General features: G+C 35.1%; 1 protein-coding gene across 12 annotated transcripts; it reads right to left on the reverse strand.

Moving 5' to 3' along the window:
• LOC114267236 (uncharacterized) lies at window positions 1-11,504 on the reverse strand. Of its 12 annotated transcripts, XM_082914809.1 has the most exons (7): window positions 11,326-11,458; window positions 11,164-11,233; window positions 10,095-10,429; window positions 9,373-9,477; window positions 9,228-9,275; window positions 1,412-1,630; window positions 362-699 (listed from the first exon to the last, which is right to left on the reverse strand). In XM_082914809.1, exons 3-7 carry the CDS (start codon window positions 10,359-10,361, stop codon window positions 682-684), a joined length of 657 nt encoding a protein of 218 aa, XP_082770935.1. In that variant the 5' UTR covers window positions 10,362-10,429; window positions 11,164-11,233; window positions 11,326-11,458; the 3' UTR covers window positions 362-681. The 12 variants fall into 12 exon arrangements, with proteins under 12 accessions (XP_028064060.1, XP_082770932.1, XP_082770935.1 ...); XM_028208259.2 differs by lacking the exons at window positions 362-699; window positions 11,326-11,458 and adding an exon at window positions 1-353 and having other exon boundaries at window positions 11,164-11,323; XM_082914806.1 differs by lacking the exons at window positions 362-699; window positions 11,326-11,458 and adding an exon at window positions 1-353 and having other exon boundaries at window positions 11,078-11,237.
• Window positions 11,505-12,849: the final 1,345 nt, after the last annotated feature.

Here is a 12,849-nt window from a genome sequence, read left to right on the forward strand (position 1 = left end):
TTTTGATAAAGAATGCCTAATTAATAGTAATATTATTCATCTTTAATATTGATAAAAATCCATATTGTATTTTCAATTTGACAATGTCTTTTTGTTCTCCCTTACAATCCTGAATTCGTCTATGCCAACAAGCGTGGCCATCTCTAGTGTTGGAGAAGGGGCCTTCTGAAGCACCTTTTATGACCTTATTTCAAGAGCACTCCCTCAATTAAGCTTAGAACTTTAATTTAAATTATTTACATGCCAAAATTAACACAATGGATTCTCTAATCTCCCTCCATTTTTGGCCAATATGATGATCCAACTCAAATTCAGATTGGAACCAGACTCTAGCAATGTTCAGAATGTATGAACTGGATCATTTTGACACCAAAAACTCGGATAAATAATTAAAACGGTAATAACAACTCACATTACAAGTAGTTGGTTGCAGTTGAAGAAAAAAATTTCATCAAAAAAAGAAAAAAAGAAAAGCAAATTAGATTCTTAATCCCCAAATAATGTCTATTTCAACAAGTACCAACAGATCAAATCTACAGGGACAAAAATGTCGAAGGGTTCCAACTTAATGAACACCACATCCGTGTGCTTGAAGCTTCAACAAAAAGCCATAAAAACAACAATCTAATAGGGCATCAGGGCAAACCTTCAAATCGACAAACACTAGCAGTGACAGACACATTATGATACAAGAGCAGCCTGCAAGCACATATAATTGAATATAACATGCTTCAACAAATGATAAATAGACTGCGTGTTTTGGTAAGTAAATAGCTGGTTGCAATCTGGAGGGACCCTAAGTAGATGAGAAGCATTAAGCCACTCTGATTTTGTGATGTGGTGTTGAAACTTCTAAATCCATATACAAATAACGGAATATGGAAAGGAGTGGCGTGAGAGGTTACGTATACTTAATTTTTTTGCAAGTTTGTGAGAGGCTAGACGCTTGATCACTTTTTTTTATCAATGAAAAGCTCACATTTTTTAAATTTTCATATAAAATGTCACAAAAAGTCAAACTCCAACCATATGCTAACCACATGAAAGTATTTTGAGAGCAAAACCACAGTATGCAAAGCAAGACTAGTATTACATACAAATGAGTCGACATTCTAATAATGGAGGTAGGTTGGTGAGCAGCGATTTTTATTGGCAATTAGCATTAAAGTTTGTTTGAACATTCGGACAATAACTTTTGAAGAAGATCACAGAAAATACAAGAGATGTATGTGCCACAATAAATTGCATTTCCCCCTTCACATACATTTTAACTGTTTATTATCAAAAGCACCAAACAAACATGCTCCATCGCACACCACATACATGGGCAATATCAATACAGGCAAATATGCTTCCAGACATAAGATCAAACAAAGCCAATAGTAGAATACTAGTGTAAAGAGGCAAGTACCTCCAACAAGGAAGCAGCAAATCGCATTTGGGTCTCTTCGTCTATTGACAAGAAGAGAGGCACATGTACAAAGAGTGATTTCATCCCATTTTGCTCTGCAAAGCGGAGCGAATGATAATATACATAGTTGCAAACAAATCGACCAGCATCTTCAGAGGTCATCACCTCATAACCCATCTTTGCCAAGGTCTTCGTAATCTCCTCAACGGGAAGAGTAGTCTGTATATACAGCATAAACACGAACATACTACAAAATGAATGAATTGAACAAAAAGAAGAACAAAAAAATTTAGGTCACATTGGTTCAATGGTTAAGACTTAACCTAATAACCTTGAGATTATGGGTTCAAGTCTTGGGACCACCACTTTGTGTATTATGTCAAAAGTTAGGTGTGTACTCAATCTTTCCCCTCCCAAACACACATTAATGTGTACTAATTGGACTTTGTTTTATTGTCCTAAAATCCTATTGATATCCATTTGCATTAGGTGAATACCGACAGTGACATGCACTTTAGGATACACGACAAATGTAAATGCATCAAACGCGACACAAAAATAAAACCAAAATAGAGGGGCATTTTACATGATATAGTACTAAAGTAATTTTAGTTCATAAAATATTTTGTATGTGTCACATTTTTCAAATTTTGTTAAAGATAATTATATTAATTACTATGTTATCATAACCTTACGAATCATGATTCAATTCAATATTCATGCATAGATTGATGCAATTCTATGGGTGAATCTATTTTAGTATATAATTGATGATGAATCGCACGATTAACAATTCGATTCATATTTTACAATTAAGCAATTCTATAAACCATCAAATTCGTCAGATTCAAGCTTCCTTATACCTCTTTTTTTGGTGTGAATGTTATAATACAACTTTTAAGAGCATTTGTATGAAAAAAATCAATACCTATGTATGATTTGTTGTTATTTTGGTGATCAAAGGGTTTAAGAGGATCCAATCAAATCTAGTAAGACCTAATATGTTTTGAACCCTTTTTTATTATTTTTCCCTCAAAAAAAATTCAAATCCATCTCTAAGGATTTCAAGGTTAAATAATTTGAACCCATAAATTATCTATTGTTATTTTGGTGAAATAAAAAACATGGTTTAATAAGATATGAATCAGGTCAATTAGATCTAATGATTCCACGTCTTTTTTTCTTTTTTCAACAATAAGCATACATACCTTTCAAAGTGTTTTCGATTTTAAAATCCTTACTCATTCCTTTTTTTTTAATATATATAAGCATAAAAAATTTCATAAAAGAGAGACACCAAGGGTGTGCAGCTCATACAGAAAGAAAAGGAAAACCAACTATACACCAAAAACCTATTCAAAGGCCTCACAAAATCCAAAAAATTATTCAAAGACGGATTAACCCCCAAAAATTAACTATGCAAAATGGACACAAAACTACTCTTTAATCTCAAAATTGATACTGTTTTGCCTTCAACAATTTTTCTATGCTCTTTTGCCCCCGCAGAAGCCACATAATCGCTATATGGGCCAAACTAACACCAAGCCTTCTTCCTCCTCCTCCCAATGTGAGCACCTCTCCAAGAGAAAAAGTTACAGTACAAGTCTAGGAACATCCACTCCACTCAAAACAAGAATAGGATCAAGGACCACAATTCCCTTCTCGACACTCACATTTTCCTTATCATTTTTGCACATATAACACCAATAGACATCCACTTGCCTCCTCCTTCTCAAGCCGTTAATAGTGAGGACCTTTCCATGAGTCATGCACCAAACAAAGAGAGTAGTCACCTTAGACAGTGTTAAAATCTACACCTACTACACCCACTACCACTTACCACACACACTCACCTACTCTCCACCTACTCCTCACCTACTCCCAAATCCACTCCTATATAATAGGAATCCTTGTAATATACACCACACATCAATCAATAATACATCTATTTTAACATGGTATCAGAGCAGGTTTAGAACCTAATATTTTCGCTTTCCCGGCGGGCGGCAACCTCACCTTAGCTGCCCGCCGGACCTCAACCTAGTCTGCTAAAATTTTCTACACATACCTTCTGCTCTCCACAGCCGTACCTCTGCAAGAAGAGAAGCTTCGCTCCATCATTTCCTTCCACGAATCTTCTTCGTGGCTTTCGCACTCTCTCTCACTCCCTCACTGTTCGCAGGTTCGCCGCCGACACCACTCCCTCACTGTTGACTACCGACTGGCAGAGCTCGTGCGCCATTTTTAGCGAGCAAGGTGGTGTCGCAGCAGCACGACACCACCGTGAAGAGCGGCAACGCCAACAACATCACCGCCGTTAACGGCCACCAAACCCTAGATCTCGTCACCAGTCGAGAACTCCCTCGGCGGTAGCATCCACCGGAACTACGATCTCCTCCTCCGCCACCGACTCCACATCGTCGGCGAAGTCCAGTTCCCCGTCCACCACTGCCTTCTGGCCCTCCCGGGCGTCCGAACAGAGTACCTAACTCGCGTCATTAGCCATCCTCAGGCCTTGGCTCAGTGCGTCATTATATATATTTATGTTCTGAATCTTTAATTCATCTGCGGATCAAGACACACGCACACATCACTCACCATCATCTTTTTGTTTTGAAAAGAAGAGATAAAAAAAACAATAAAATAAAATAAAATAAAAAAACAAGGTAGTAAAAGAAAAAGTGTTGTGTTGGTTAGTGGGATCACGTGGGTAGCCTTTCTTGGGGCAAGACACCCACTCAATCTTTCCCTCTCTCTGAGTGGTGTTCATGAGCGATTTTTATTTTTTTTATTATTATTATTTTTTTTTTGAGAGACCCATCATTTCTTCTTTTCCACCAAAAAAAAAAAAAAAAAAAAAACATCACCCGACCCCACGCATTTGAATCTCACTTTTCCTTTTTCTTTATTTATTTATTTATTTATTTATTTATTTTTTTTATTCCTTTCCCATTCACACATTTCTCTTCAATTTTATTCACATACTTCTCTTCTAATTTCTTTTCTTTTATTTTCAAAACACAAACAAAAATAAATAAATAAAACAAATAAAAAAAAAACAAAAAATAAATAAATAAATAAATAAATAAATCACACCGCTGTTTTTTTCTTATCCCCCATCCACAACTATTTTTATCTATTTTCTTTATCCATTGTTTTATTTTCTTTTATTTTTATTATTACACCAAACAACAACACAAAATCTCACCAACAACATTCCACCACCTTGTCATTTTATTCATATCAGGGGATCAACCTCGATCACCATTTTACACCAAAACAAAAAAACAAAAAACAAAAAACAAAAAACACAAAAAAAAAAAAAAAAAAAAAACACAACAACAACAAAACAACCACATCTACAGGCAGGATTTTCTTCTCTACTCTGCCGCCGGTCTCTTCTTCTTGCCTCCGTCCTGAGCGGCCCTTGACGGTGCTGCCTCCGTGTTTTCCACGCCACCGAGCACGTTCACTCCCCCATACTCCTCCACTGCAGCATATGGCGGCCCTCCAAATCGGAACATCACGGTGGCCTTCCGCTTCAGCTCCTTGTTTTCCGCCTTTAGCACACTTATCTCTGCTCGCACATCCTTATACATGCGTTGGAGCAGAGCCAGTTGGGCGTTTAACTGCTGCACCTCATTTGTCCTACTCTGCAGCCGGTGCGACAAGTTTGTGACTGCCGTCATGGTCTCCACACATGACTTCAATGTATACTGATTTGCCTCCACATCCGATTGCCCTGCCATTCTTTGCTCCACAGACCGCATAGGGAAGTTCAACGGAGCAAACTCCGGGGCGCTTGGTTGAGGTTCCAGTGCCACCGCACCAGTTTTCTCTCTTGTTGACTCGTTGAGGTCTGGAAAGAGAGTGAGCAGACCACGGGAAGAAGAGGCCATGTTATGGGTTGCTGAGTATTTCGGCTGTTACAGATGTTTCAGATGTTCCAGAGAACGAAGAGGTTTCAACTGGTTTGTTATGCTTCCAAGCCTCAGCCTTCGCTTTGGTTTATAAAGACAAAAACGACGCGGCCGACACGCCGCTCTGTCACTCACGTGCCTCGCTGCGTCTCCGGCTCACCTTTTGATGGCTCGACGCTTTCTGTCGGGGGCACAACTTCTGATGAAGTGGGCGCGCCTTTTGAGGGCGCGTCTTTTGAGGGCTCGATATATATCTCTACTTGTATATCTTTTGGGTAGCCTAAATACACCATCATCCAGTATCTCCAACTACGGTCCGACATGACCCCATAAACTATTCCGTGTCCTCTACACCGTTATGACACAACCATCCAGTGTCCTCTACCACGTTATGACACAACCATCCAGTGTCCTCTACAACGTTATGACACACCCATCTAGTATCTTCACCAACGGTCTGACACGACCATACAGTGTCTCCTATCCTCTTTTATTTTTATGTATTTTCTTATTTAGTTACTCTCTCCAAACTCAAGTTGGTTAGTTCCTATCCCCTTGAGTTTGCGGGGGACTGTTAAAATCTACACCTACTACACCCACTACCACCTACCACACACACTCACCTACTCTCCACCTACTCCTAAATCCTCTCCTATATAATAGGAATCCTTGTAATATACACAACACATCAATCAATAATACAATTATCTATTTCTCTTTATACATTAAATTTCTACAGACAGTGTTGTAGTATCCCAAACGGAGACCCTTACCTTGAGGGTTTCATAGAAAGACTTCATTAAACTGGCTTGAACAAGACCTCCTCCATCAAATGTCGTCACCTCCATCATCAATGTGGGCAACATATAAGGGTGGAAAAAATTCCTTAACTCCTCCAACTCCTAGAATAAAGTACACATGATCACCATCCATCTTCAACAACTCACCCACTAAAACCTCCCAATTAAGGGCAACCAAGCAATATTAGGGTAGCCCACTTAATCTTTCTTCTTATTCTACTCTATTTAGGTTTCTAAATTTATTTTTTGAATTCCAAGAGAGAATAGATAATGGTTGGTCGGATTTGGAGCCCACATCTCTTGCTACGAAGGCAAAGGTCTTATCAATTAAATGTAGTCATGTCCTTAAATAAGAATTATTGTATAACACATGCTAAAATAAATGTGCCAAAATCCATTTGACATCATTTTTATAGTTTGTGTTGAATCTTACAATTCTCAATTTGATTCAATTCACGATTTATGATTTTAATTCACGATTTATGATTTCAATTTACGATATGATTCTTGATTTGACAACTATGGTAATGCTTCGATAAAATTGTAGAATTGCAATGATTTATCAAAAAATAAATAAAAAATCTAGAATTGCAATGATTATTCACATTTCTTCTATATCAATTTGACAAGGATCCAAGTGAATAAAGCATGGCATATCAATATCATGTCAGATTATGCACATTTTCTTCTGACTTCCAATATTCCTATTTCTTCCTGCCTTTCTAACTGTAATTCAATGTATAGGAAAAGGAGTGCACACAATTTGTACGCGAGAGATCAACATAATCAACAAAGATGGCTCCTTTGCACAAGTTAAGATCAATTATATATGAGCATAACCAATAAAGCATTAACAAAGAACTGAAAATGCAAAAAGATCTCCAATACAAAGAGAATAGCAGCATTTGGCAGACAATTAAACTTCTATCTAGGTTACTGAAAGCTTACTAGCGGGCTCAGTATCCCACTAGGACAAGCAACAAATACTTGACTTAGACAATGAGACGGAAAGATTGGTTAACAAGCACTTTTGAGCCCTCAAAAGTAATCAAAGAATATTATTTTGGAACTGTTTTGGGAATGGGAGCCACACCGACTTGCAGCTTATGGTTAGAGAAATATTTTCATTGATCATGGGAGAGGGAGGAAATTCCTCAACCAGTTGACATAATAGGTTACATGAGTTGCTTATAGCATTTTCTACTTTGGGAGTCTGTGCTAGACTGTTTGGTGTAGTTTTTACTTATAGCTTATTTTGCCAAAATAGCTTAAATAAGCTGAAAAAAGATGATTATCTGGAAGCCAATGGAAGGGTGTTTTGGCTTTTTTGTTTTTTGATTATCAACTTTCAACTTACAAGAAGTTGTACCAAACAGGTCCAATATTTACTAGTTAGTTAGCAGCAAGAACAAGAAGTTAAATTTTATGCCATCACCTCTAGGCAGGACTCAAAAATTTTGGATTAGATTTAATCATAATTCATAACTCCAATTTTCTGAGTTAAAATTCTACAAGTACTAGTTGCTTAAAATTCAGGTGTGTTCTGTTTAACTGCCAGGAAGGAAGTCAAAAAGCAAAATAAATCGACAACCAATAATGTCAAAAGATTTCTAGTGTTCAATTCATTTCAATTCTCTTTGGTATAAAACAAATAAAAACATCATATTTGTTAATACCAGTTCATACAGGCTAACATAAGCCAAACAAACTACATAAAATGAAGGAAACTATAAAATCGGCATGCTTGGGTGCATTGATGGAATTTCATATAAGAAGCATGATTCTCAAGTAGATTTACAAATTGCAAAACAAGACACCAATTTTTAATCAACATTTTACTTGATTTTTAACGCTGCAACTTGCAAGTGGCAGAAATGAGGACATCGGATATTGCCATTGTTTCTACTGCAGAATGTAGATGTATGACCTGCCCTATAGTCAGTTGTCATTTTTGAGTTGTTTCCATAAGCAACATGTCTTCCTAGTGCCTCTCTACTTTAAAGGATAAAATCTATATAGAAAGAGAGAAATCAACCATCAACAAAGATAACAAGTTGAGATGTTTAAACACTTGTATTTTGCAGTTTTCATTATTATTTTCTTTCTTTTTCTTTTTTTCAAATCCTCGGCATTATTTAGGGAAATCCAGGCTTATACTGGAGTCTCTCTCTCTCTCTCTCTCTCTCTCTCTCCCCTACAACCAAATTTGGTGAGCTAAGGCTTCAAAATATAAGCTAGTTGCTAGAAAGTTGGGATTAAGGTTTGCAGATAATGGTATAAAGAGATTTGTGGCTGTTTAGGGTGTGAATTTGAAAGTGGTAACTTGGAAGATTATTGGGGTAAATTTTGATAATTCTGGAAAGCAGGGATTCCAGATTTTAGTGATTAGTTCTTTTATGCTCAATTTGGTTAACTAGAATTAAGTGGAATGAAATGATCATTCCATCATAATATCCATTCACACATTTGGTTCATTAAAAAAATGATACAAAATTGTATTACAATTGAAATCATCATTCGCCATTGTAAGGGAATAGTTATTCCCTTGGGAGGCTAAGGAATGGTCATTCCATTCCATTTTATTTCATTCCAGTAAACCAAAACTACATTAGGGTTTAGGATCAAGGTGGTCTTAGTGTCTTAAGTCATAATGAAAAGGCTGGATGTCGTAGTGGCAGGCTGGCAGCTTCTTGATGCAGAGGCTTACGAAAAATCAAGCGTAAAAAATTTAGAACCTCACTAAGGTTTTCTAGGAATCGCATGGAGTCTCACTCATCATTAAAAGTTGAATCTGCAATATAAATTTTTCCACCGGGCTAGCTTAAATAGACGCATAGACTATTTAACAAGACTTGGGATTCCCAAAAATTCAAAAGTATTTCCAAAGTAATTAGGGCTCAACATATTCCAAATAAGATAAGAACTTTAAAAGATTTACTTATCAAAAAAATCTAAATAAGAAAAGGGTATAATACCCAAACCACCAAACAAACAACTAACAAATCTGCACTCTAAAAACAAAGATTACCTAAATACCCCAAAATAAAAAATAAAATAAAAACCTTGATCATGAAAAAGATGACAAAATCCAGTTACCTCTCGTGTTCGTGAAATTCCACCATCTGCGGGAATAATAGGGACGTTCTGCAATAATAAGTTTAAGGCAGTCAGGTAAATTAAATCATAAATCACAAAATTTTAAAATTGAATGGAGAATATCCTAGGGAGTTTATATACTGACCTGAGGCTTCCATCCCATCTCATCTGGACAGCGAAAAGTAGCCTCATTGACAGCTTGCTTCTCAATAGCAAACCTTGTGGCACCACTATTGACCCCAAAGTGTACCTGAAGAAGTTTTGTCAAAAGAGGGATGAATTTTGATGCACAGATACGTAATGCTAATTGGTTTAATATCACCTTAAACGAATATAGCTTATTAAATATGACAACATAGAAGTTTTGTGAAAATATTGATACTATCATGCAAGATGGCTAGTCTCGGCAGAAAGCTAAACAGGTTTTGACAATGGCACTTAAACCAAAGCATAAATGTACTTTTCTTTAAAAAAAAGAAAAGAGAAAGAAGTTGAATCCAGAACAATGTTCACACAATCTAAGATTGTATCATACTAGTCTTCAGGTTAAGATTCTCGAGTACAATCATATAATTCCCGAATACAGGAACAGCTTACTGTTGTTCAAAGTCCATAAATTCAATCTTCTTCATGTAGTAATTGCTGTCTATACATTACAAAGGAGCCAACAACTATGATTTCTAGATTCATTCTCAATAGGAGAATAAAAAATAAAAAATTTGAAATGATCATGGCAGGCTCAGAGAATGGCTAAGGTCATATTACGTACCCTAACAGAATACCATGCCATCTAAACATTTTCTCAAGAGAGAGAAGCTGGAAAAAATGTAAAACAATATTAGTTTAATTGACAAGTGAGCAACTGACCCAAATAACTCCCCCGGAATTTGATGATTCAGAATCCTTCGTGCTCACAGCAGATTGCAATGTCTGATATAAGGGGACAAGGGCACCTTGTCCTGCAGTCTCAAGAATGCTGCAACTTCCAAGGATCAGCCCTTTGGGAAAACCCTTTTTCTTCATAAAATCTTTAAGATTACTAACAATCGTCTCGGTTGGATTCTCTGAAACTCCATGGAATTTCTTAAAACCCGTCACATGGATTGTTACCGTGGGAGGCCCTTCGGATCCCATTTACCAATAATTCAGATGAATTCAACAATGTGCTAAAGCAACACAAATGAGAAAAAATATCTGAATACCTGCATCAAACAACAAGAAATAAGATAACCCATTAAAGCCACACAAAAACAAAAATAATGAACCATAGGACTAAAATAGAACATTTTTGTATCTGTATAGCTGAATTTTACAATTAACATCTACACCAAGAAGACTATGAAACAATGATTTGATATTCAAAATAGAAAATGTTCATAAAACAATAGCATAGTATGAATCTACAACATTTGTTGCACCTTTTGATAATTAAGTTGGCAACAGATTAAAAAGTTGAAAACTTCTAATTTGTACTAAACTGAAGAATTAAAAAGAAAAATAAGAACAGTGAAGCAACATCTGTATAACATAGGGTATGCTGAGAAAAATCCAATTCCTCAGCATACCGATGAACAATATTATAAATAAATAAAACCCAATTTGTAGCAACATACTGAGATTAATTTGACCCTGAAAATCTGATCTAAAATCAACGACAGAGATTAAACCCCATAAACAATCGCTAGTTTGAAGAGCCAAGAACCCCAAATCATCACTGTATTTAAAGACAAAACCCATCTGAAATCAAGATTATAACTAAAACCCAATTGAAATTGAATACATAGAAACAGTATAAGCAAGACTGATCAAAGACCCAATTGATCAAATAGATCAAAAATCCAGAAACCAACCTCAAAAACAAGTTGTAATCAGATATGCATGTACAGCCAAAACAAAATTAGAAAAAACAAAAACAGAGAAGAGCTCTGTTCCTCACCTGGAAAACTTTGAGAAAAGCCAAAAGAGCAAAAATGAAAAAGGAGAGATGGCTCAACCACCAGTCTTATCTGTGCAAGAAAGTCATTTTAATTTGTAGAGTCTATAAACTTTTGAGATTCCTTTGCGATCAGATTGCGAGAGAGAGAGAAAAAATACGTACACAATCAGGGAGGGTCGTTTTCATACTAAATACAATAATGATACGTGTCTGTGCAGAGGGTACGTAAGTGATGTCTCTGTATTTGATCTGACTTTTACATTCTCAATGGCGCAACAATGTACAATAAAAGCTATTTATCCAATGATTTGGCCTTTCTTTTAAGTTTAGGTAAATGGGCTGGGTTTTCTTTCCATTCAGATTGAAGGGTATTATTGAGTTTGGAGAGGTTTATTATAAGTTTTATTTTAATAATTTGAATTATTTAATGTATAAAATTTATTAAGTACTATATGTTTATAAAAAATTATATTGATTGGATATCGATAGTTATCTCATCGAATTAGATTTCTGTTAATCGTTTATTTTTTCAACGTCTATTTTTTTATATATACAAACTGATTTGATCAAGTAACTATCAATATTCGATTAATATGATTTTTTACAAACATATAATACTTAACGATTTCTACACATTAACGATTCAGATTATCAAAACAGGATCCGCAGTGGACTCCCACGAGCCCAACAGGAAGCTATCCGCTAAATAATACACTCGCTTTGTTTTTCGGACGGAATACAAAAAATTGGTAAGGATGGACCAAAGGCAAATGTGAATGTAAAGGGGAAGGGGAAAGGGAAAGGGAAGGGGGAGATGAGAGTGGTGGCGGTGACATGGTGGTGGAGTGATGACGGCGGGGATGAGAACGGCAATAGTGACGATGGTCGTAATGGTGAAGGTAAGAGTGGCAGTGTGGTGATATTAGTAAAATTTTAATTTGAAAAATATTTTTTACTTTTTAAAGGTGAAAAGTATTTTTTACTTAAATAAGTTTGTTTTTTTATTGAGTATAAAAAATATTTTTTTTGTTGACTTTTGTTTTTTTTTTTTGTTGTAGCAAATAACAAAAAATACAAAAAATATTTTTTAAAAAATATTTTTTGCCTAAACAAACGATGCGTGAATATTATAACCTAATCTTATGGGAGTCATAACTAAGAAAATAAAAAAAAATTACAAATATATCTTTTAAGATTTGCTTGAAATAAGAATTATTTTTTGTGATTCTAAACATTATATCCCGTTCTTTCAACTTTCTAATTGCATAACAAATAATTTATTTTATTAATAGATAATTAATTCAACTAATAATTTTTAATAATGTTATAAATATATTTCAATTAACAATTCTGATAATTTTGTTATTGTAGATGAGAGTAGTCATAAATTTTATTTATTTTTATTAATTCTGTTAAATAAATTTTTTTGACAAGTGAGGTATTTGTAATTTCTAAAATTACAAAAAATAATTCATATTTTAAATAAATTTCAAAAGATGCATTTGTTATTACCCTTTAGTTTATATATACTAAAAAAAAAAAAAAAAAACATCTTCAAGTCTTGACTATTCTTTTTTTCATTTAATTTGATTCTAAATCTTAGTAAATTTTTTTTATTTATATGATAAAATTTGGTAAAAAAATTATCTCCACTACTTTATCTTTTTAAATTTTCATTAAATTCAA

This window comes from Camellia sinensis, chromosome 2 (genome assembly GCF_055761805.1).
Source record: "Camellia sinensis isolate YWXY chromosome 2, ASM5576180v1, whole genome shotgun sequence".
NCBI lineage: Eukaryota > Viridiplantae > Streptophyta > Magnoliopsida > Ericales > Theaceae > Camellia > Camellia sinensis.

Coding starts and splice junctions, on each gene's coding strand:
- LOC114267236 (XM_082914804.1), bottom strand. CDS start 10,361: ATGGGATCCGAAGGGCCTCCCACGGTAACAATCCATGTGACGGGTTTT. Junction 1,631..9,227: donor GAATTTCACGAACACGAGAG/GTAACTGGATTT, acceptor CTGTATATACAG/ACTACTCTTCCCGTTGAGGA. Junction 596..1,411: donor TTGCTGCTTCCTTGTTGGAG/GTACTTGCCTCT, acceptor TTTTTGTTGAAG/CTTCAAGCACACGGATGTGG.